This window comes from Chrysochloris asiatica, unplaced genomic scaffold (genome assembly GCF_000296735.1).
Source record: "Chrysochloris asiatica unplaced genomic scaffold, ChrAsi1.0 scaffold00023, whole genome shotgun sequence".
Taxonomy (NCBI): Eukaryota; Metazoa; Chordata; class Mammalia; order Afrosoricida; family Chrysochloridae; genus Chrysochloris; species Chrysochloris asiatica.
In genome coordinates, this window is record NW_006408541.1 from 13225790 (window position 1) to 13251552 (window position 25763).

At 41.8% G+C, this 25763-nt stretch overlaps 1 protein-coding gene across 1 annotated transcript in view; it reads left to right on the forward strand.

Moving 5' to 3' along the window:
- B4GALT5 (UDP-Gal:betaGlcNAc beta 1,4- galactosyltransferase, polypeptide 5) overlaps positions 1-25763 on the forward strand; it is a 90171-nt gene that overhangs the window by 36712 nt on the left and 27696 nt on the right. Inside the window, exon 2 of the mRNA XM_006839193.1 lies at positions 23904-24038. Within this exon, the coding sequence (XP_006839256.1) occupies positions 23904-24038 (135 nt within the window). The remainder of the gene's footprint in view (positions 1-23903; positions 24039-25763) is intronic.

Genomic DNA, 25763 nt, shown 5'->3' on the forward strand with positions numbered 1-25763 from the left:
GAGGTTGGCCCAGGATCGGACATTATTTCGTTCTGCTGTGCGTGGGTCGCTTATGAGTCGGTTCCGACTTGATGGCACCTGACGACAACAACAACAACAGAATCCAGGACAGTTTTCCTGTAGAATTTCATACATTCTGCAATTACCAGGCATTACCTTAATGTGTGTTCTTTGCTGTTGCTACATGTCATCAAGTTGGTTCCAACTCTGAGCCACTGTGTATAGGCTTCCTGAGGTTGATAGGTGCAGAAAGCCGCATCTTTCTCCTCTGAAGTGGTTGGTGAATTCCAACTGACGACCATGCAATAGCAGCCCACTGTGCTACTAGGAGGAGTCCTGGTGTGGCGCTGTGGGTTAATGCGCCAGACTGTAAAGCCGGTTGAACTGCAAGGTTGGTGGTTCAAGCTCACCAGCTGCTCCTCGGAAGCCCTATACAGGGTTGCCATGGGTCGGAGTCGACTCAATGACACTTAACAGCAAAAATGCTACCAGGACTTCTTAATGTGGTCCTTGTTGTTGTTGTTGTTAAGTGCTGTGGAGTCGGTTCTGACTCATAGCGACCCTGCACAGGGTTTCCGAGACTGTAAATCTACGGGAGCAGAACGCCTCATCTTTCTCCTGCGGAACCGCTGGTAGTTTCGAACTGCTGACCTTGCGGTTCGCAGCCCAACTTGTAACCACTACGCTACCAGAGCTCCTTAATGTGGTCCTTAGTCCCTTGTATTTTTGTATGCTGGGAGATAGTTCTCAAAGCTCAATTGGATATAGGTTTGAAGTTTTTTGGTAAGAATATTCTGAAAGTGATGTTAGCTTGTTCCAGTGTTCGTGACTGCCCAATCTGATCCCTTGGCTAAGTGGTACCTGCCTCTTCTTCTCTTCATTCTAAGTGGTTCATTTTCTACTTCACAGTTACGTAATCTGTGAAAACAGCTTGTCTTTAATGTTCCAGAATACAGTCTTAGAAATCCCTCCTCTTCCACTGTTTTGCCAATTCATTCATTTATTCATTAAACAACAGTTTGAGTCTTAGAAGTTTTGACCAATCCTTGTATTGCTCCAACATTTCCTTGTAGAGTAAGGTTGACCCTCTGTTCCTGTGAACTTGGTGGATCTTGAATCGTTTCAAAATGTGAACATCAGTTAGATATAAAAGAACATTTAATGACTGATTAATAGAAGGCAGAAAAATAATTCCGTGTACTCTGTGACCCAGAGGATCTCCTTCTATGACCTTGATTTTTTTAAAGTTTTATTTGAACTTTTGATTGTGAATTGAGTGAAAGTTTAGAGAGAGCATACTTCATTTCATTTCAATGATTGCAGTCCCCCTCCATGTAACACCAGTTACACTGTTTGCTCCCTGTGATTCTTGTTTCCATCCCACCTTCTTTCCCACCCCTTCTGAGTTTTGTCCCTAGGGAAATGCTGCCCTTCAACCTTGAATGGTTGATCACCTCAGGGTGCACGTACTTCACTAGTGTTGTTGCACCCTGTGTACCTATCTGTCTACTTCTCGGCTGACAATTCAGCCATGACGGTGTGAGTTCAGTTACAGACCTGAGAGAGGTGGTTGAGTGCTATAGTCTCAGGTTCCTCCAGCCTCTTTCTGACCAGTTAGTCTCATCTTTGGGATATTTTTGAGTTTTGTTCTATGTTTTTCTCACTCTATCCAGGACCTTCTAATGTGACCCCTTTCAGAACAGTTGGTAGTGTGGCAGCCAGGCACCATTAGTTTTGTGATGTCAGGGTTTTGGACACTGATGTATCCATGTTCTGTTAGTCCATTGGACTAATTGGTTCCAAACATCTTCAATTTCATCATTCTTCTCTCCTCTACATAGGGAGAGACCAGTAGGTGTACCTTAGATAGCCGTTGATCCCACCTAAGATCTCAGTTGCTACTCACCAAAGTAGGATGTAGACCATTGTCTTTTTGACCTATGTTACACCAGCTGGCCATGGTGAACCTTGAAACTGTGGTCTTGAGACCCCAGCCCAGCAATTCATTCCCTCGAGGTGTTTTCTGCTCTCTAAGAAGTTTTCATCGTTTTGGCCCCTATGTGCTGCTCCACCACATTCTTGGATATGTTTGCAGCAAAGGTAAATGTTGTTGTTAAGTCCCGTCGAGTCAGTTCTGACTCAGAGTGACTCTGTAGAGTTTCTGAGGAGCAGCTGGTGGGTTTGAACTGCTGACTTTAAGGTTAGCACGCTAGTGCTTATCGTATAGAGTCACACCAGGACCCATGTGCGCATGTCCTCTATCAAACCTCTATATGTTATACATTCCCACTCTCCCTTCCATACCTGTTCAGTCTGTGGACCTGTCCACGCATCTACTTGTAGGTCACTGTTAGTGCAGGCCTCTGCATAGAACAACACTTAACCTCTCCTCTCCTCTCTCCAGTTCCTTCCCTTCCAATATATACTTCTAGGCCCATAATAACTTGACGACTGGCTAAATATGAACTGAAGAAGTATGTCATACCCTCGGGCTGTTAAGGAACCTTGTTTTGGAGGCAAGGCATTTTTAGGAGCTTTCTTTGGTAATTTTTACCTATTTAATAGGAGTCATGGCTTGGATTTACTACCTTTCTCAATCTGACTAGTGTTAATACCAGCTGGAATTTTGCCTTCTGATTGATATACGTAATTCCCGAAGAGTAGATAACCCCAATTAGTCTGTTATAATCTTACATGCTAAAAATAATATGATTTTAATGTATTATCCCCAAAGGACATGAAGAGTAATAATCTTTCCAAAGGAGGGTTGATCAAAGCATTGTCTGTGGAGGAATACTTTAGTGTATAGATGTAGTGGAGGAAACTTGCTTGAAGTAACATCTAGTAATCATAACTGTTGTTGTTGTTAAGTACTGTTGAGTCGGTTCCAACCCATAGCAACCCTGTATAGGGTTTCCAAGGAGCGACTGGTGAGCTTGAACCACCGACCTTACAGTTCAAACGGCTTTGCAGTCTGACGTATTAGCCCACAGCGCCACACCAGGACTCCAGCTAGGAGCTCCCAAAGATTTAGGATAATTATGACTCATTTGGGGACAAGTGAAGGTAGAGTAATGCTTTGGAATTAGGGAGATTATTTGGATCTGGCGAAGTGGAGAGAGGGAAAATCCTTACTAAAATAAAAGCTTGGTCTTAGTGTTTTTCTTTATAACATAAAAATGTATATGATTACTATTTATAAATGAAAGACCATATCCTAAGGCAGCATTCCTGATAGTAAACATGTGCTGTGTCAAAAGGGAGTTTACAGTCTTGCTGGAAACTGAAATTTTGGAGTAATCAGTTCAAACAAATCTGTTTACTTTAAGATTTTTCATTGTTAAAACACAGACGCTTTGTCATCAAATAAGGGTTTTTCTGATAAACCCAGAAGTCCTGCATTGTAACAAAAAGAAGTGCAGATTACCTGAATTTCTTCTTACTAAGCAGAGATAAAACACTATCAACATTTTGATGGATGTTTCTAAAATGGACATTGTTGTTGTTCAGTGCTGTTGAGTCAGTTCCGGTTCATAGTTAACCCTGTATAGTGTTTCCAAGGAGCAGCTGGTGAGCTTGAACTGCTGACCTTGTGGTTCAAATGGACCTTACAGTCCAGCACATTAATCCACTGTGCCACACTGGGACTCCAAAACTGATAAAAGCATTGTTTATTTTCCTATTTTTCATTAACACAAAGGCAGTTTACTAGAGTTACACTCTGATTTTCCTTCTTTTAATGTAGTGAATATTTGTCTTAGTTCCCTGGTGCTGCTGTAACAGAGATACCACCAATGGAGGGCTGTAACAAATTCATTCTCTCACAATTTAGGAGGCTGCTGCTGCTGGTGGTAGTATGCCATGGAGTCGGTTCCGACTCATAGTGGCCCTGTTCAGGGTTTCCGAGGTTGTAAATCTTTATAGGAGGAGAACGCCTCATCTTTCTCCCATGGAACAGCTGGTAGTTTTGAACTGCTGACCTTGAGGTTCGCAACCCGATTCATAACCACTACTCTAGAAGCCCAAATTCAGGGTGTCAGCTCAAAGAGACGACTTCCTGTCTCTTGTCAGCTCTGAGGGAAGGTCCTGTCTCATTTCAGTATCTGTGGACCATGTGTCCCTGGTAAATTCTGTTTGACAGTCAAGAGTCCTTTAGGTGGAGGGTCAGAGAAAAAGAGGAAGACCCCCAAGAAGATGAATTGGCCAAGTGGCAGCATCAATGGACTCAAGCGTGGCAACAGTAGTGAGGTTGGCCCAGGATCAGGCAGTGCTTCGTTCTGCTGTGCATAAGGTCGCTATGGGTCGGTACTGATTTGATGGTACCGAACAACATTGTCAGAAAAGAGTAATTGTTGTAGAGAAAATAGGAAAAACAGACATTCACACTGCTGTCTCCCATCTTAGGCCTTACCTTAGCACCAGTGCATTTGCATCTAATCTTCTTTGCCTCCTGCCTGTGTGTTCTTCTTGTTGTTAAGTGCCCTCAAGTCAGTTTCAACCATGGTTCTTACAATACATTGTAACCACATTTCTTCCTGCTGTTTCACTGTGGTTGCTTATGCTCTGTGGTTTCCGAACTTTGCTTGTAGAGTTGTGTAAGACCCTACCAAGTGTATGGGTCAGTTTACTTACTTATCTGCTATTTTATAACTGATTTTGAGTTCTAGGTTTTTTGCTTTTAAAAATAATTTAATTTTAAAAAGAAAGAAACTTTTTGCACTTGGGATTTGTTGTTGTTGTTAAGTGCCGTCAAATCAGTTCCTACCATAGCGATCCTGTGTTAGGTTTCCAAGGAGTGGCTGGAGAGCTGGAACCACCGACCTGCGGTTCAAACCAACTTTGCAGTTAGCCCGCAGTGCCACACCAGGACTCATTTGAGATACTTTCCTTGAAATTGTTAGATCACAGTGTGTACTTTTTATGCCTCATTATTGAATTTGTTTCCCAATGGGTTAGACCAATTTTCACCTAGACCAGCATATTTTTCTGGCTTATCTTTTTTTGTGTGGTTGCAAAGAAAACACCCAGTATCTTTCTCCTCTAACTCTAGAGAACAGGGCACTCCACACCAAGTGGTCACAATTGTGTGCCATGTACTGAGCTGTAACTCATTAATTTAATAACTAGTCAGCTGCCTGCTATTTATCAGACTTTGAAGATGAAAAAAAGGATGAGAGACTTCGGTGGAGCTTCCAGTCTGTTGGAATGGAGAGGCATGTTCAGGTTTACAGGCTTCTTGGATGATAGGAGTTTGTGTCTCAGTTTGGAAAGAGTCCAAAGGTGGGAGAGGATGGTTCTAACCTGGGGTGTGGGGTGATATGAAGAAAAGCTATGGAAAGTCACATTGAAATTTAATGTGAGCAAATATCACCAGGGAGTGTTGGGGCAGGAGGATGAACCCGTGGTTGTTGAGTCAGGTCTGACTCATAGCCACCCTAGAAGGACAGAGTGGAACTGCCCATACCGTTTTCACAGCTGTCATCTTGATGGAAGCCAACTCCCACATTAAACTGCTCCCTAAGAGCAGCAGATGGGTGGGGACCACACTGACCTTTCAGTTAGCAGTCACACGCTTTAACCACTGTACCACCAGGGCTCTGTCTGACTTGCCCTGGAGAGCAGAAGGGCCAGGGAGGGCCTGGAGAGGTGGGCTAGGTTTGTGCAGGGACACCTGTTCTACAAGAAGCAGCCATTCTCCTCAGTACCATCTCACTGGACACTGGCTGACTCCCCTTAGTGTTTGGTTTTGGTGGATAATTTGCAATTTGGTGGATAATTTGCAGTTAAATGCATTAAATGCAAGCCTTGCAGACAGGTAATTTATACTCCTATAGTTAAGATTTAGGGATCAATTTAGGGATCTTTGTCGACTGCCCCTCTCAGCGTAGGTATTTTCGGAGGTTGGGAATTGTCCATTTTAGTAAGACTTGGTGGAAGCAAAACTGGACTGTAGATTGGTGAAGTGCCAAAGTTTCCTCAGCCAGTTAATATCTGTTTAGGCAGCATTTTCATCTCTAATCTCATGTATTGTTTAATAATTTAACAGTTAATAGACTAGTGGAAACCTTTACAGGATACTTTACTGCTGTTAATTTTTAGCACTTGGGTTGTTGTTTTTTAATGTTTCAATAGTTGGGAATAATAATAACTAGAGGCTAAAAAAATCTCTAATGATTGAATTTGGTTTTCTACTTCAAACTGATGGGAGTCATACAGACAAAAAAAAAAAAAAGAATTAGAAAATGTCAAAAGTCTTCCCCAAAATAATTAATTGCCTCCCATCCCCCAAGTGTGACAGTATTCTCCAAGCATCTTTTGTGTAAAAACGGTCACACACTTGCTGGAGAATTTTTTGAGTAGATGTGACAAGGGGTGTAAATTTTTTGCCAAAAACTTCCTTGCCTCTTAAAAAAATATATATATACTTTAATTTTGTTTCTTAAATATGTGCTTACTATGATGGATCTTAGTAGTCAACATTTTAAGTAGATTTAAAAGACAAAAGTTCAGAATTCAGATTGGTGCTTCAAATTTATAAAACTTTATAAACTATTAAGTATTGGCACCCAGTGAAATGAACTATTAGATTAAGCACTGGACTGCTAGTCACAGGGTTGGTAGTTCAAACCCACCAGCCACTCCTCAGAAACCCTATATAGATAGGGTCACCATTAGTCAATCAACTCCATGGCATTTAACAACATATACAAGATACGGACAATAAAGAATCTAAATAAAAGGAATTTGTAAATTGTGGGGATGTTGTTAACTGCTGTTGAGTCCAGCTGGTTCCAATTCATAGTGACCCTGTGTGTAGGGTTTCTGAGGAGCTGCTGGTGAGTTTGAACCACCGACCTTGTGGTTCTAACCAACCTTGCAGTTCAGTGCTTATCCTACAGGGCCACACCAGGACTCCAAAGTGTGAGGATAGTAACTGTGGATTCGAGGGATTCCTAGGTGTTGAAGCCCTGAGGGATGTTATATAGCCTATTTGTTGAGAGCTTGGACTCCTGAGACAAAGAGCTGTGTACAATCATGGTCAAGTTAATTGTCTAACCCTCCCTTCCTTCATATGTGAGGCTGAAAGGAGATCCTACCACAGGCATTAGGAAGGTACTACACTGAGTGAGAACTCAAAGTGTGTTGTTCTGTGGGAACTCCGCTTCCTTAAAGAAGAGCCGAGCACACTGGCTATTTGGGATAAGAAGTGTGTTGAGGAAGTTGTACTACATTTATTTCTCTGTTGTCCCTTCATTTTTATTGTTGTTAGGTACTATCTAGTCGTTTCTTTTTTTTTTTTATTTTTTATTTTATTATATGTGTGTTTTATAAATAGGGGAATGGGGAGACAGCCAGAGTATGATGAGCAAGCAATCAGCAGCCTTCCTCTTTTTCTTCTATTTATTCCTTTTTGCCTCTTGCCCTCCTCATATTCTCTCATCCCTCCCTGCCCCTTGTTTTATTTGAAAGCTCTGGCCCATAGATTTGCTCTCGTGTTTTCCTGCAGTTTGCTTGACCCTGTTATAAACCACACATTGTATGGTCTTCCTGGGATGTTCAGAGCAAAGGTACTTGATGTAAGTAAATCTGGGGAAAGAGAGCTTGACCTACTAGCTCCACCCTGAACACTAAGCAGACCTCTTCTGACTCAATTGTCTACCTGTACTTCCTTCACCTTGCACTTCCTGGCTGTGGTCAGTAGTCCGCATTTTTCTCTCTTGACAGCTGCACTCCATCTTCTTGTTCCTTCAGGATTTGGAAGCAGGTGGTGTTCCACCTGCTACTTCATGTAGAGGATAAGTACACTCTTTTGTAAGACGTAGCCACTCAACTCTTAGTGACCAAATGGGATTCTATATCCAGAATCACACTGAGTTCATCTAAAGAACTTTTTCCCTTTAGGGGACTTAGGTTTAGATACTAAAGTCCGGATCTTATTGTAGATCTTGGATTTTGAGTAGGGATGCATTTGTTGAGATTGATACCTGCTACACATGAATTCTGAGATCCTGAAGCATTTCGTCAGTGTCATATCTTTCAGACCGAGGTGCGTCTCCTCAGCATAAAGCCCTTTGCGATGTTGCTACACCATCTGTCATTTCAGCCATCTCTAACTGCCTTTAGGTCCTCAAATGTGTTTTCACCTTTTATGCCTCTTTGTCTTCATTTATAAGCACTGGACTGCTAGCCCCAAGGTCAGCGGTTCAAATCAACCAGCCACTCCATGAGAGAAAGATGAGGCTACCTGCTTGCTCCTGTCAAGATTTTCAGTCTCAGAAACCCTATGTAGGATTGCTATGAGTCAGAATCAGCTTGTTGGCAGTGGGTTTGTTTGTTGTTATTGTATTTTTTGGGGGGGGGGCGGGGGGGGACACTGTGGGTTGTCATTTAAGGAGCCCTTGTGGCAGTGTGGGATAAGTATTGGGCTGTTAAATTACAAGGTTGGCAGCTCAAATCCACCAGTCGCTCCGAGGAAGAAAGGTGAGGCTGTTTGCTCCCTTAAAGATTTTCTGTCTCAGAAACCCAAAGAAGCTGTTCTGCTTGTTCTGTAGGGTCCTGTGCGGCTCAGTGAACTCGATGGCAGAGAGTTTGCTTTTGTCTTCATTTGTCTTTTTCCCTGTCTATTTCAGTGCTCCTTTTTCAAGACTGTATTCTAGAAGCACCTTTTCTTCCTGGGAGATTTTTCTGACCTTGTCCCTTCCAATATGATTTCATAGCCACTCTCTATGCAAACTAGCAAAGCCCTTCACCCGCACAGCTGTGGTTATGGGCTTCCTTGTCATTCTTCTCCACTAGATAGATGATAGTGCTGTTGTTGTTAAATGTCAAGTTGACGCCGACTGTATTGGTTTCTGAGGAGCAGCTGGTGGGTTTGAACTGCTGACCTTGTGGTTCACAGTCCAGTGCTGATCCTACAGCGCTAGCAGAGATTGTATCTCGGTGGGGCCCTGTAGGCCAAAGCACTGGACCTCATCAGTTTGAACAGCAAGGTCAGTGGTTCAAGCTCACCAGCCACTACAGGATTGCTATGAATTGGAACCAACTTGATGACATTTAACAGCAACATGTCTTTGTGTCCCCAGAGCGGTGTGGTTCTTGGCACACATACACATACATAATGAATGTTGAATGAGTGATAGCATGACCTGATGTGACGCTGTGGAATAAACACTGCTAGGTTGGTGGTTCAAACTCACCGGCCACTCCTTGGAAACCTTATCTAGGGTCACTATGTGTCAGAACCAACTGTGAGTCAGAACCAACTATGAGCCAGAACCAATTGACACGTAATAGGTCAGGTTGTGTTACTTTGTGAGGAATTTGTATGAGTCGTAGTCATTTAGTAACGTGTGTGTACTTCTGAAAGGTATGCTGTCTGATTCACGAGACTGTGAAGGCTGACTGGAATCCTAATGATGAGGAGAGAGTGTGTCTTCCTGTTAGAACGAGGGACCAGAGGTAGAAGGGCCCTGCCGCGGGGCCAGCAGGGTCAGAGACCCAGGGCTTTGCTGTGGGAATCGCTCCAGTTCCAGCCATGGCCCGAGGCTACTGGCAGTGGTATCTGGGTGGAAATTTCTAGTTTCCAGGCTTGCTTTTTCTCAGCTGAATTATTGGTTACAAGAGATCCCTCAATCTAGATACTAGGCTGGCTAATAATTACAGTTTCTCCTGAAAGAATAAAGCATTTGTTAGTAAGCCTGAACTTGTATTAGACATGATTTTAGAATTTACCACACATGTTACAGTTTCTTGTTTCATTGTGTGTCTGTTCCATATGCTTGGCTCTTTTACTCATCCTTGTGCTCCCAGTAGTCTGGTGCTATGTCTAAAAAGTACCCAGAGGTGCAGGTGCTCCGTTGCTATTTGTTGAAATAACAGGGAGTATAAGCACTGGACTGCTAAGCGCAAGGTTAGAGGTTCAAAACCACTAACCACTCCTCAGAAACCTTATACACAGGGTCGCTATGAGTCATAACTGACTTGACAGCATCACCACCACCACCAACTGTGTGCCAATACACAATAGATTTTTTTTTTTTTGACTGTGATTCAGCTGTTGATCAGAACCATATTATTGGACAGTACTGTTCTAGCGACATTGCGGTTTTCAAAGGAAAGCTCATCCAAAAGTATCACCACTTCTGTTTTTGACTTAGTGACCTTGGGCAAATTAATTTAGCTGTAGAGAACTTGACTTATCTGAAATAAAAACAAGATGATAGGTACTTCACAGAGATGTGCATAAATGAAAGACTTCAGATGGAAAGCAACTTGTGTATACATGTATGTTTCCTAGTTGTGTTACATGGGCTAACTTTAATAAAAAGACTTTCTCTTCTTTAAATTTTATTATGTTCTTGTTGAGAATATACACAGCAAACCAAACTCAGCAGTTTCTACCTGTATAATTCAGTCACATTGATTGCTGAATTCTTTGAGTTGGGCAACCATCGTCACACTCTCCTTTTCTGAGTTGTTAGATGATTGTTTGGTTTTAAGAAGACTTCAGGGTTTATTTTTGGCTTAAAGTTTAAAGATTATATCTCAGAGCAATAGTTTCAGAGATTCACTTGGCCTCAGGAGCTCCAGAAAAACTGGATCTCATGAGAATTTGAAATTTTGCTCTGCCTTTTCCCCCTTTCAGTCAGGATTCTTCTCTAGAATCGTTGATCACACTGTTCCCTGTAGGTAGCCAGGCACACCCTCCAGTTCTTTTGCACTGGTGACAAAAGAGGGAGTTGTTCATAGAGGAGGCAATTAGTCATACCTTTTGTCTCCTCCTGTTTCTGATTCTGCTTATTCTCTGTTGTTCCAGGTGAATAGAAATCAATTGCTTCATGAATGGCCACTTGCAAGCTTTTCAAAGCCATGCAGCCAAGCTTAGAAGTACTAAACTCGCTATTATAATTCCTGATGTGGTGCTGTAGGATCAGCACTAGACTTTGAACCACAAGATCAGCTGTTCAGACTCATCAGCTACTCGTTGGAAACCCTATACAAGGGCTCTGTGAGTTGGAACTGACTCCACAGGACTTACGAACAACAACAAACCCACTATCAGGGACCCTGGTGGTCGAGTGGTTATGTGTTGGGCTGTTAACCAGTAAGGTCAGCAGTTTGAATCCACAAGGTGCTCTGCTGGAGAAAGATTTACAGCCTTGGAAACCCTATACAGGGTCACTATGAGTCAGAACTGACTCAATGGCACCACCAATTAACTGGGATGTTACATGAAACCATGACCCTAAACCTATGACAAACCAAATCCCATGAAGTGTTTGTACATAAGCTGTCTCAGCAGTTACTCTTGTTTTTATTCTGTATCATTTGTTGTTGTAAATATATCTACAATACAGCTTTTGTCAATTTAAGATTTTACAGGTGTGTGACATGTTGACAGCAATTATAATAAACGGCTGTGCAACCTGGTAATTTTCTTGTCACTGGTAACCTTCCTGTGCCCCTCCCATCCCTTGTCATCACTAATCAATTTTGATCTCTACATGTGTCTTCTCTTGACATTTTTATAGGAATCCCGGTATGGTGCTGCTGCAGGTTAATGTGCTGGACTGCAGGGTTGGTTTGAACTGCAAGATCGGCGGTTCAAGCTCACCAGCTGCTCCTTGGGAACCCTATACTGGGTGGTTATGACTCAGAATTGACTCGACGGCACTTAATAACAAACTTTTTATATAAGTTAAGATCATACAACCTTTTGTATGACTTGCTTCACTCGGGATAATGTCTTAAAGCTCCATCCTTACTTTAACGTGTATCAAGACTTGATTTCTCCTGCTGACTGAGTAGTATTCCATTATGTGCAGGCACCATATTTTGTTTATCTGTTCACCTAGTGGTAGGCAGGTCTCTTGTTTTTACCTTTTGGCTATTGTGGCTAATGCTGCAGTGAACATTGTTGTTCAAGTCTCCGAGTCTCTGCTTTCGAGGCTTTTGGTTCCATAGGAAGAAGTGGTAGTTCTGTTTTTCATTCTCCACGCTACCTTTCACAATGACGGCATCATTTTGCATTCCCACCTGCAAATGGATATAGGTTTCAGTTCCAACCACATCTTTGACAACACTTGGTATTTTCTGTTGTTTTGTTTTGAAATCTCAGCCATCCTAGTGGGATGTGGAAGGTATCTCATTAGGGTTTTGATTGGCATCACTCTGATGGCTAGTGAGGCAGAGCATCTTTTCGCGGTACCACTTTTGGTGGCCATGTGAAGTCTCTCTTTGGCAAAATGTCTACTCAAGTGCTTTGCCCCTTTTATGTTTGGGTTAGTTAATTTATTTCCCTTTTTGTTGTTAAGTTGTCCAAGTTTTACATATATTTTGTTTATTCGATTCTTGTTAGATTGTTGTTATCGTCGGAGCTATTGAGTCCATACCGACTTAATAGTGACCCTCTGCACAACAGAGTGAAACACTGCCTGGTCCTACACCAACCTCACAATCATTACTAAGCTTGAGCCCATCACTGCTGCCTCTGGGCCAATCCATCTCATTGAGGGTCTTCCTCTTTTTCTCCGACGGTTTACTTTACAAACCATGACATCCTTCTGCAGTGACTGGTCCCTCCTGATAATATGTCCAGAGTATGAGAGACGAAGTGTGGCCATCCTGGCTTCTGAGGAGCACTCTGGCTGTGCTTCTTGTAACACAGATCGGTGTGTTCTTCTGGCAGCCCACGGTACTTTGAATATTCATTCTCCTCTAACACCATAGCTCAAATGCATGAATTCTTCTATGGTCTTCCTTATTCACTGTCCAACTTTCACATATTATGAGGTTATTGGAAATACCATTACTTGGGTCAGGTGCACCTTGGAAATACCATGACTTGGGTCAGGCGCACCTTAGTCCTTAAACTAACAACTTGGCTCTTCAACACTTTAAAGAGGTCTTGTGTAGCAGATTTGCCTAATGCAATAACATCATTTGATTTCGTGACAGCTGCTTCCATGAGTGTTAATGGTTGATCCGAGCAGAGTGTAATCTTTGACAGTTTTAATCTTTTCTCCACTTATATTGATTTTGGTTATTGGTTCATTGGTGAGGATTTTTGTTTTCTTTACATTGAGATGCAACCCGTACTGAAGACTGTAGTCTTTGATTTTCACAGTAAGCATTTTAAGTCCTCTTCACTTTCAGCCAGCAAGGTTGTATTATCTGCATATCACCGGTTGTTAATGAGTGTACCTTCAATTCTGATGCTACATTTTTCAACATATAATCCAGCTTCTCAGATTATGTGCTTCGCATACAGATTGAATAAGTATGGTGAAAGAATACAATGCTGACACACACCATTCCATGTTCCCATGTTCTGTTCGAACAACTAGCTCTTGGTCTTTGTACAGGTTCCTCATGAGCACAATTAAGTATTCTGGAATACTTTATTCTCTGCAATGTTGTCCATAGTTTATCATGAGCCACACAATTGAAAGCCTTTGCATCGTCAGTAAAGCACAGGTAAACATCTTTTTGGTATTCTCTGCTTTCAGATAGGATCCATCTGATGTTAGCAATGATATCCCTTGTTCTACCTCCTGATCTGAATCCAGCTTGACCCTCTGGAAGTTCTCTGTCAGTGTATATGGTTCAGCCATTTCGGTGGTACCTTTAAGTAAAACTTTACTTGCATGGGATATCAGTGATATTGTCCAATCACTTCCACCTTCCTTTGGGTCACTTCTCTTTGGAATGGGCACAAGTACAGATCTCTTCCTGTCAGTTTGCCAGGTAGTTGAGTCTTCCAAATTTATTGGCATAGATGAGTGAGTGCCTCCAGTGACACATCAGTTTGTTGAAAGGTTTCAATTTGTATTCTATCTATTCCCGGTGCCTTGTTCTTTGCCAGTGACTTCAGTGCACCTTGGACTTTTTCCTTTAGGATCATTGGCTCTTGATTATATGCTGCCCCTTGAAATGGTTGACTATCGACCATTTCTTTTTGGTACAGTGAGTTCATATTCCTTTCACTTTCTTTTGATGCTTTCTGTATCTTTCAATATTTTGCCCATAGAGTTCCTTCAGTACCACAAGTCTAGGCTTTTATTTTTTCCTTCAGTTTCCTCAGCTTGAGAAATGCTGAACGTATTCTTCCCTTTTGATTTTTGAACTCCAGGTCTTTGTACATTTGGTTGTAATATTTGACTTTGTCTTCTCAAGCTAACCTTTGAAATGTTCTATTCAGCTCTTTTATCTCCTCACTTCTAACATTTGCTTTAGCATCTCTATGCTGGAGAGCAAGTTTCAGAGTCTCTTCTGATCTCCATTTTGTTCTTTTCTTATCTTTGTAAGACCTTTTGCTTTCTTCTTGTATGATGATCTTGATGTCATCCCACAACTCTTTGGTCTTTAGTGTCTAATGTAACAAATCTGTTCTTCAGATTTCTATAAATTCAGGTTATATTTTGGTTCTCATAGACTTGTTATCATTTTCTTCAGCTTCAGCCTGAAGCAATTGATGGCCTGTTCCACAATCTGCCCCTGGCCTTGTTTTGGCTGATGATTGAGAGCTTTTCTACTGTTCCTTTCCACAGATGTAGTCATTTTGAGTTTTGCATATTCCATTTCGTGTAATCATTTTGATTTTTGTGTATCCATCTGGTGAGGTGGTATGCCATGTGTATAGTTGTCTTTTATGCTGTTTAAAGTACAATGAAGACATCAGTAGTCTTGCAAAAATCTATCAAGCTATCTCCAGCACCATTTCTATCACCAAAACCATATTTCCCAACTACTGGTACTTCTTTGTTTCTAGCTTTTGCATTCCAATCACCAGTAATTAATATATCCTGATTGCATGTTTGATAAGTTTCAGACTGAAGAAGTTGGTAGAATTCTTCAATTTCAACAGTACTGGCTGTAGTGGTTGGTGAATAAATTTGAAGTCGGTTCCGACCCATAGTGATCCTGTATAGGGTTTCCAAGGAGCGACTGGTGAGCTTGAACTGCCAACCTGTGGTTCAAATGGACCTTGTAGTCCAGCACATTAATTTGCATGCCATACCAGAACTCCAAATTCCTATTAGTAGGAATCTCTAAAACAGGATTTTCGAAAGTGAGTTCTATGCAGAATCACTTGATATCGCTAGCTGTTATGTGAAAAAGCGGTCTGGGTCGGGACCCAGGGGATTAAATAATTGGATAGTGTAGAATTTCTTTGGGCTTCGAGTTGTAAGTGTCCAAGACAGGGCTGAGGTTGACAGTGCTTTGATCATAGATGGAAAAGGGCAGTTCATCAGAGTCCTGGTGTGACACTGAAGGATAAGCAGTGGACTGCTAACCACAAAGTCGGCAGTTCAAACTCACAAACCACTCCTCGGAAACACTCTCCAGGGTTGCTGTGAGTTGGAACAAACTCCATAAGGTGCACTTTACAAGAATACAGCCAGGCTCACAGGACTGCAGCTGAACGCTTTCTCAAGTGTAGACAACTGGGACGTTATCTGAGAGCAGTCAGGGTCAGGAGGGACAGGGTAGTAAGACTATGAGAGGGGCAGAGGAAGGAAGTGTGGAGGCGGGGGACAAAAATGCTTTCCTTCTAATACTTGTTTGTTGTTAAGCGCCATCCAGCCAGTTCCAACCCATAGTGACCCTGTATAGGGTTTCCAAGGAGCAGCTGGTGAGTTTGAACCACCAACCTTACACTCCAGTGCTTATCCTACTGTGCCACACTGGGAACTAACTGTTCTATCCTGGGGTAGAATGAGAACTAGTAGGGAGAGTGGCTAGGGAACATTACGAACTTAACCCAAAGTGGCATTTTCTTTGAAGATGGCTGTTCATGAGTTGTAAGTTCCTATAGGTGCATGCCAGAGGAATCCTTTCCAGGTGGTGGAAGCATTCAGTGGTATTGGAAAATGTTCTTGAAATTTTATTCAATGCAGTGAATTTGTGATTGTGTTTTGTTTTGTTTTGGTCAGCAACATTTATTTCTTCAGTCTTTTATATCTACATATATATATAGATTGTGTATGTTCCTGTGGATACCTACAGAAAGTATTGGTAATATGCGGTACATTGTGTCAGTGTATTCATTGGAGGATAAGATTAACACATGAAACTGTTGTTAGCAAATGAAACAGAATGCCGGATTTTTAATCGTCTATGAAACAGTGCCACAGAAAGTCGAGAAGGAAAGAAAATCATTGAAGACCGGCGAGTACAGTGAAGGATTAATAGGACTTGGGAGACAGAAAGGAGAGCAGGCGGAATCACTGCCGACTAGCGGAAGCCCAGAGGTGAAGGCAAGAAACGGGGATCACAGTGGAAGCTTTCGTGCAGAGGAGTAGTATAGAGAAATCTGTCTTTAAGAAATTACAGTCTTGCAACTTTGCCTGGGAGATCAAAGATTTGAGCGTCATCTCCCCTCAAGAGTTGTCATTTAAGTAGTGAGGGCGCTTGAACTCCCTGAGGTTGTGGCGAGGAGGAACAAGGTGTTAAAGCTTAGTTGGCTCAAACCCCAACTTGGTGAAGACTATGGAAGGACCTAAGCCTAGAAATTGGCTGTAAATTGGACACTAGTACTTAGGTACCCTGGTGGTGCGGACACTTAAGCACTGGACACTTCCGTGGAAGAAAGAGCTGTCAATCTGCTCCTCTCTTGTAAAGATTAAACCCACTGCCATCAAGTCAGTTCTGACTCAGTCACCCTATAGGACAGAGTAGAACTGCCCCATAGGGTTTCCCAGGCTGTCATCTTTATGAAAGCTGACTGACACATCTTTATCCCTCGGAGCAGCTGCAGGCTTTGAACAGTCAGCCTTTCTGTTAGAAGTCAAGCATTTAACCACTGTGCCAACAGGGCTCCTTCCTGTAAACAAGTACTGGTTCTGACCTTTTGCAACCCTGTAAGGGTTTCCGAGGAGCAGCTTGTGGGTTTGAACCACGCACCTTGCAGTTAGCAGTCCAGTGCTTATCCAGCAGTGTCCCACCAGGACTCCTCTGTAAAGATTGTTGTTGTTAAGTGCTGTCGAGTCGATCCCGACCCATTAGCGACCCTGTATAGGGTTTCCGAGGAGAAGCTGGTGAGCTTGAACCGCCGACCTTGCCTAGAAAATCCTGTGGGGCAGTTCTGCTCTGTCACATGGGGTTGCTATGAGTTGGAATTATACCCAACAACTTGCCTTATTGGATAATTTGGAAGATTGAATGAGATTAAAAATATGTAATTGAGTCCTCAGTGAATGTCACTCTTATGTTTTCCTGTAAATGACATTCTCATGTGTGTCTTTCTCATTGTAGCCAAAGGACCTCTGGTAGTGTAGTGGTTATGAGTTGGGCTGCTAAGCTCATGGTCAGCAGTGCAAAACTGCCAGCTCTTCTGTGGGAGAAAGATGAGGCTTTCTGCTCCCGTAAAGATTTACAGTTTCAGAAACCCTATGCAGGGTCGCTGTGAGTTCAGACTGACTCCATGGCACACCACCACCACCACGATGATCATCCTTGTAGAAGAAGTTCCTGAGAGCAGAGCTTCTCAAAGGTTAGGTCTTCAGACCAGCAGCATTTGTATCACCTGTGGGCTTGTTACAAGTGCAAATTCATGGCCCCCCCACTCAGACACACTGAATTAGAATCTCAGGGGAAGGGGTCTTGTAAATAGGCTCCTAGAAACTCTGGGCATCCTGAAGTCTGGACCATTCTGAGGAGCAGCTGGTGAGTTTGAACCACTAACCTTGAGGTTAGCAGTTGAGTGCTTATCCTACAGCGCCACACAGTTGTTATCAAGTCTGGTCGTTCTGGTTCGACCCCCTGCTGATGATTTGCATTTTCTCCCCAGATGTACTGAATCAAAACCTACTATTTAATTAAGATCCCTGGGGATTCTTACAGATTCCCTAATGATCTCTACAGAAGAATCCCTGGGGATCTTCTTGTTGTTGTGACATGGGACCCTGTATAAGGTTTCCAAGGAGTGGCTGATATTTGAACTGCTGACCTTGTTTCAAGTCTTTTCAGTGGTTTTAAAGCTGCACTTGCAGCAAGTGAAGGTGATTGTAATGAAGAATTTGCTGCAGTTGGTTCAAGCACTGCAGAGTGAGGGCAAATTGACATAACAACCAAGGGCTAGTAGGACTCCTGGGGTGGCGCAGTAGTATAAGCACTGGCCAGCAAGGTTAGCAGTTCAAACCCACCAGACACTCCTTGGAAACCCTATACAGGATCGCTGTCAGTCGGAACCGACTGGACAACACTTAACAATAACAACACTAGCCACAAGGTCGGCGGTTCAAACCCACCAGTCTTCTTGGAAACCCTATAGAGGGGGCTCGTTATGAGTAACAATAGGACTTGTCTGTACGTCTGCCTTGGTAACCAGGGACTTCCTGGTGTGGTTGTTTCCTGGTCACTGCCAGGCACTGTGTGAAACTGCTTCCTCATTTCTGAAAGCCTTCTGACCGCCGCCGCTTTTTGCTTTTTTATTTCATGGCTTGTGAGAGACCTTAGAAATGACTTCAACTCTTTAGAAAGATTTTATGCCCGGTTTTCATATTGGCCACTTGGATGTTTTCACCCTGGGAGTTGTGTTGTCCTCCTGTTCCCCAGCCAGTATGAGCACCTCATGCCATGGCTTGAAATAAAGTAAGTGGACTTCTAAGCTTCATCCATCCAGTATGGTTTTTTTAAAACTGCCATTAAGTGTAGGGCATTATAATAATGATGAAGCATTGTCAACAAAAATGTTATCTGTTGAGGGACTAGAAGTGACGGCCTTGTATGTTGCATGCTCTAGGTTAATGTCCCCCTGTCTGGGGCCAAGGGTTGAGAGGATGGTGCTTCTCTTCCCCCTTCCACACACACACACATACACAGCAGAAGTTTCATTTATAAATGTGCTGCCCCTATAACAATAAGTATGAGGGTTAGTCAGAAATTATCCACACTCCAGTTATAACACTCGCCCATGTGCATGGCTGACGACAGCACTGACCTGGAATGATTCTGTCGAATAGACGAGTGACAGTGGATTGTGTGGCACATCATTTGCAAATCACCCACGGTTCTGCTTATGAAACAATCCACAACAGACTTGGGTTTTGAAGTTTGTGTGAGGTGGGTACCAAAACAACTCATGGAAAAGCATACACAGAAGCGTTTGGACATCCACACACGAAGAAAAATTGGACTGATACACAAAGGGGAGGGTAAAAGGTTTTAAAAAATCGTTACTGGTGACGAGACATGGATTCATCACTACAAGCCTGAGAGTAAATGGAAGATTATAGAATGGAAACATCCTCAATCGCCAACCAAGAAAAAGTTCAAAAGTCAACCATAACTGGAAAATTGGTGCGTACAGTTTTCTGGGATTTTCAACGGCTAGTATTGGAACACTATCAAGACTCAGGTTCAACAAACAGTGGTGTTCATTACAGTGAGATGCTCACTGAAGAGCTGAAGCCTAAACTTCAGATTCAATGCAGAGGACTGCTAGCCAAGGACCCTGTGATTTTACGTGACAATGCATGTCTGCACACCTCTGCCCGCACTGTTGTCACTCTGCATACACTTCATTTTGTGGTATTAAAGCATCCGCCCTATAGTCCTAATCTTGCTTCATCACACTTAACTGTTTAGTCTTCTGTAACCAGCCTTTTGAGGACAAAGAGTCACCTCTGCTGAAAAAGTAAAGACAGCTCGTCGTTTGCAGCTCAACGTAAAACATTTTTAAAATAAGAGAATACAAATGCTTGTTGGCAGGTGGACAAAGTATATTGAAAAGCAAGGAGATTATGTCCAAAAAAAAGATATATTTATCTTTTCTAAAAGTTGATGAAAATAAATTCTACAGCCAAAATGCTGGTAATTTTCGACTCACCCTCATACATTAGTTGGCTTGTTAAGAAGATGGGTTTTTGACCCTTAAAATTTGTTGAAACTTAGTGGCATGACATTCGAGATTGCAAGTGAAGTGTAGAAATTACCTTGTGATGTGTTTATGATGAAGTACTTGGTTGGCAGTTAGAACCCACCCTTCGGCTCCCAGAGGGTCGCTGTGAGTCAGAATCGGTTCAGTGGTGATGAGTTTTGGGTCTGGTGCTTTTAGTTGTGACATTTCATGTCATAGACTTTAGGGAAATCCAGTTGCAGCTCATGCTTCTATAACGATGTTGTTACTCTTGGGCCAGAGTAATTTTTACACGGGACGGAACTTGAATTTTTAAGTTTGGGGTATAAGAGGTTTTACAAGTCTACCACAGACTTGATGACGAGAGGCACAGGATGGGAGGGTAATCTATTTGGTAAAGACCTGTACACGACAGGAAAGCATTCTCAGACACTGGCTGTAGAAGCACGTGGCTTTGACCTCTTCCCTTGTCACGTAGTCATCTTAAAGAAAATGGAAGCTCAGGTTTTAAATGCTTGAAGACTTGTAAATGAATGAAGGCTAGTAAGGAAGAGCAGAAATTATATAGAAACAAAGGAAATGGAAACAAGTGAGAACCAAACTTTATTATTATTGCTATTTGCTTTAGCAAGCAGAAATTGACTCCTGAAGCCCAGATTCATCATGCCGGCTCTAGGGAAGGCTTTCTCTCTGTGTCGGCTCTGGAGAAGGGTCCTTGTGCTCTTTCAGCATCTACAGGCCCAGCATTCCTTTGAGATCTCCGTGTATCTTGACATCAGTCTTCCCCTGGATCTGGGAGTGTCACAGTACAGGGACCCCTTGGCTAAAGGACATACTTTACTCCTGGTTCTTCTTTCTTGGTGGTAATAGGTCCCTCCAGAACCAAACATTAAATAGATGTTCAGTAGAATACATTAAGGGGTTGCCTTTAGTGGTTATTGATAAAGAGGGAACAGGAGAGGCCTAAGAGTTTCTAGGTCATTTCTCTAATGTTCTGTGTACCCCAGGATGCCTTCAAGGGGTATAAAACAGCCTTCACATTCTTCCCTGTAACCCCCTAGGATGCAGAGGCAGTGGCCAGTCTAGGCTGTTTGTGAACTGGGCATGTGGTGGTACAGAGTCTTTAGTGAGAGAGCACCTGAAAAGAACAGATGCAGGCAAGGGTAGCAAGACGAAGCTACTGGATACTGTTTGCCTAGACTGAGGGGGCAGAGTCCAGATGGGGAAGCAGCATGCACACTGCATGGATGGATGAAGAGCCCCAGCAGGCAGTGAGATGACAAATTTGGTTAGAAGTTGTGTTGAGAAGGAAAAGAAGAAAAGAAGGGATGAGAGGGTGAGGCAGATGTGAGGGGAACTGAGGTTAAGGGTTTTCAGCAGGGTCCCACTATTGTCTCTCATTGGTTTATCTGTTTGCAGAGTATAACTTAATTTTTATTACTACATTTGTGTTGGAACTTAAAGTTATTCAAACAATTTTAAAGGGCTTCTACTACAATTATTTCCCAGTAGGGTAGTAACCCAGTATGATTTTTTTTTTTTTTAATGCATTATGTTTTGTTTTGGAATAGAAGAACACATTCTTATTATATTACATGGCTAAGGTAGTCTGTGAATTCACTTACTAAGGGAAATGGGGTATTTATCTGGTACCTGTCATACTTCCTTATCCTACCCCCTCACAAAAAAAAAAAAATTTCTACAAAACATTTGCTTTCATGACCCTCCCTCCCCCAAATTTACTAATAATAGTGTCGGCAGTGATGTAGAGAAACAGGCCTAGCCTGTGATTATTATTGTATGCCATTGAATCGGTTTCCGCTCATAGCGACCCTGTAGAGGGTTTCCAAGGCTGTAAATCTCTTTGGGAGCAGGAAGCCTCATCTTTCTCCCTAGGAGTGGTTTTGATAGATTTGAACCACCAACCCTTCCGTTAACACCCCAACACATAACTCACTATGGTACCAGGCACTTACTGAGTCCTTGTTAAATTAATGAAAATACATTCATAGAGATGTCTTGAGAGCAGTTTGTCAGTATCCTATTAACATGAATAGAGTTGGTCAGTGACACATGCTTGTAAGAATAAGCAGTTTAAACAACATAAATATCTATAAGTTGTCAAGTGCCACTGAGTCGCTTCTGACTCCCAGTAACTCTATAGGGTTTCTGAGGCTATAAACCTTCACAGGATCAGAAAACTTTGTCTTTCTCCTGGAACAACTGGTGGGTTTGAACTGCTGACCTTGCAGTTAATCTACAGTGCCACCAGCATTCCTAAGTAGGGACTGGTGTAATAAATTTCAGTGGAATACTATTATGCAGCTGTTTAAAAATAAATCAGAAAGTATATGAGTATATAAGAGGGGGGCTTCAAAAAGTTCATGGAAACTTTCTATTATTCTTTTTTTTTATCCCCACGCACTCTGAAATTAAACTCCTTCTTGAAAACTTGCAAGCCAGTTGCTTTGTGCCTTTATAGCTTACCCTTCTAGGTAGCCAATGTCTAAGTTGCCCATCCCTATCAACCCTGTGTACAGAGGAAATAGAATTGATAGTTGATGTAAAGACTCCTTCCCTCTCAGTCTCTCAGTTGGTATTTGGAGCTACTACATTCATAAGTATGTTGTTGTTGTTAAGTACTGTTGAGTCGATTCCGACCCATAGCGACCTTGTATAGGGTTTCCAAGGAGCAGCTGGTGAGCTTGAACCCACCGACCTTGCATTTCAGCCGACTTTGCAGTCTGACGCATTAACCCACAGCGCCACACCAGGACTCCACCCATAAGTGTAGTCATCTATTATCTTTTAATTAGCATTTTTTCCACGAACTTTTTAAAGCCCCTTCATACTGATATGGAAAGATATCCATGCAATATTACGTAGAAAACAATCAAGTTGTAGAACCCAAGACAAGGACAGAACACATCTACACATGTGTATGTGTGTTTATTTTCATACAAGCATAGGGAAAAAACTTTGGTAGGACACACATATTTGCTTTCAGATATGTATCTATTTTGTCATAGATATCTAGTCTTTCATACTTATAAAATGTATTTATTTACAAATGATATTTTCTTGTTTCAAAATTGTTAAATATAACCTATTTTCTTCATTGAAATAGTTAAATAGGATTGCATGTGGAAAGATAACTTCTTGGATAGGAAAACCTAGGAAATTTAAGTAATCATTGGCACCCTGGTATGATACTACAGAATAAGCACTGGACTGCTAACCACAGGGCCAGCAATTCAAGCTCTATAGCTGTTCCATGGGAGAAAGCTGCTCCTGTAAAGTTTTACAGCCTTGGAAACCTTATACAGGGTTGTTATGAGTCTGAATCACCTACCTGAATGCAGTGAGTTTGAGCTTTGATTTAAGTAATCCTTTGTTAAGAGTATGTTTTAATGGACACTTGGACCATTGCTGATTTCTCTTCCCATTGCTTTGGGTGTCTGGGCTGGGTTCATTGGGTAGTGAGGGCTACTGACATTCTTTAATTAGCTCTCCTTCCTCTTCAGATCCCACAGAGAATCCTTGGAGTCATAGCCCGCCACTTTCAAAAAGATTGTCAAGACCAAACCTAGATGGAAGTGTCCCAGCAGGCAGAGCAGCCAGCTTTTCTTTGTCTGTGTCTTGTCCACCAAGTATTTAGAAGGAGAACTTAATGTAGCAGAGACATTTGTTTTTTAATGTTTTAATTGATTCTAAAGATCTTTCTGATAACCACAATGCTAGAATGGCTTGGGTATTCAAAAATGAAGTGGAATATAAATTTTTAACTGTATGGCTTTTTAATTTTTTAAAAACCACTGACTAGTCACAGAAATTCTTTAAGCCTTACTAGCTACACACAGGGATATTGGTCTCCTGAAAACATTGATCCTAACATGGAAATGTGAGTTATGGCACGGGAGGATTTTAGAGCTGAGAAGGGTTCAAAGGTCCCAAACCAGAAAGCCAAAACATCCCCTAATTGTGTTTGCTTTTTTTCATGATTGCCTTTGACGTCACCTCTCCCCCTTTCTCTTTTCTGCAGTGAATACCTACCTCTTCATGATGCAAGCTCAAGGCATCCTGATCCGGGACAACGTGAAAACGATAGGTGCTCAGGTTTATGAGCAGGTGGTTCGGAGCGCTTACACCAAGAGGAACAGCAGTGTCAATGACTCAGGTATATTTTTAGCAAAGAGCTGTTCTGATTAGACTGCCTCATCCCAGAAGAGGTAAAATTGGTTTGAGTAAGTATTTTAATGAAAAAATCATGAATTTTTAGAAAAAACAGAAGCTTTGACTGAAGTATTGCTTTATTGCTTAAAAAAAGCATCTTTTTTATAAAATGAACCCTTGTTCATTTTGCTAACAGTCTATTAAGAGTGATTGGATGACCTCTTGACCCCTTTCTCACACCTGAAACTTAGAAAAAAATCTTTTTAATTTTTGGGTGGTTGTTGAGAGCACACACCAATTCAACAATCTCTATACAAACATTTAGCAACATTGATTATATATCTATCCCCACCCTCCTTTGCTCACTTGTTCCTCCCCCATTAGCATAATTAGTGGGGCCAGTGGAAAAAAAGGAAGACCCCCCCAACCAGATGCATTGACACAGTGGGCTCAAGCATAACAATTGTGAGGGTGGTTCAGGCTCTGGCAGTGTTTTGTTCCTTTATGCATAGGGTCTCTGAGTTGAAACCTAACAACAATAGCTTTCACATAAACTCATTGTTCCTTCAGTTTCCTGTTTTTCTAGTTGCTGTTGTGAATTTGATCCCATGTAGATAGTTATTAAAAGATCACATAGTCAGGCATTCTTTGCTAGTCAAGCTAAACTATTGTTTGGTTTTAAGACTTCAGGGGATATTTTTGGTTTCAGTTTTAAAGATGATCTTAGGACAATTATTTTGAGAGTTCATCCAACCTCAGCGGCTCCAGAAAGACTGGATTCCATGAGAATTGGAAATTCTGTTCTGCAGTTTGCCCATTTTGATCAGGATTTGTCTGTAGACTCTTTGATGCAAATGTTCAGTAATGGTTACCAGGCACCATCCAGTTCTCTGGGTCTTGTGGCTAAGGAGGTAGCTCTTGATACTTCTCAGGAAGAAATGGAGTATCTTTCAAGATTGCTCTTTTCAGTATAATTGCCATGTATCATTATGTTTCAATATAAACAGCAATGTATCTAGTTTGTCATAGCAGGTACTTCAGGTGCCAACAAAACAGCATTAAAATCTATCTTGGGAAATATAAAAAGATAGATATTAAATATAATTAGTTTCAAAGAATTTAATTTCTGTATCCACTGGAGGAAAACAGAAGTTGGTTGGACTGCCTTACACTTATTCCTGGTTTGACATTATGGGGTTGGTTGGTTTGTTCTATGATTTTGAATTACAAGTGGTGGTGGTGGTGCATGACACTTTTAACCATGGCCCTGGCTGCTATGTGGGAAGCACTCCAACTCTGCTCTTCCAATTGGACTTGGCTAGGGCTCTACCTCATTGTTCTCTGAATTCTGTTATTGAAATTTACATGTTTTTATTTCATAACGATTTTATAATCTGGAACAGTGCCTACAAATTATACTTGTAGAAACAACTTTTGCAAGAAAACTTTTAATACCTCTGGTTTACCTTCCCCAGACAGCTGTGGCTTAATTCCTGCTATGATTCTGGATTTGGTTGCTGAGAAAACTTTTCAGATTATTCAACCAATTATAGTAATTAGGGACCCAAGAGTGCACAATTCTGATTCAACTTTTATAAGTTTTACCTGTGGCTTTCATTATCTTATAAGCACTGATTGTATACAAAGGAAATCAGAATACACAAGGGTTCGGCATTATATTGGGACTTAGTGTACCTAATCATGGTTTTGACTTTTTATGTGTGTATAT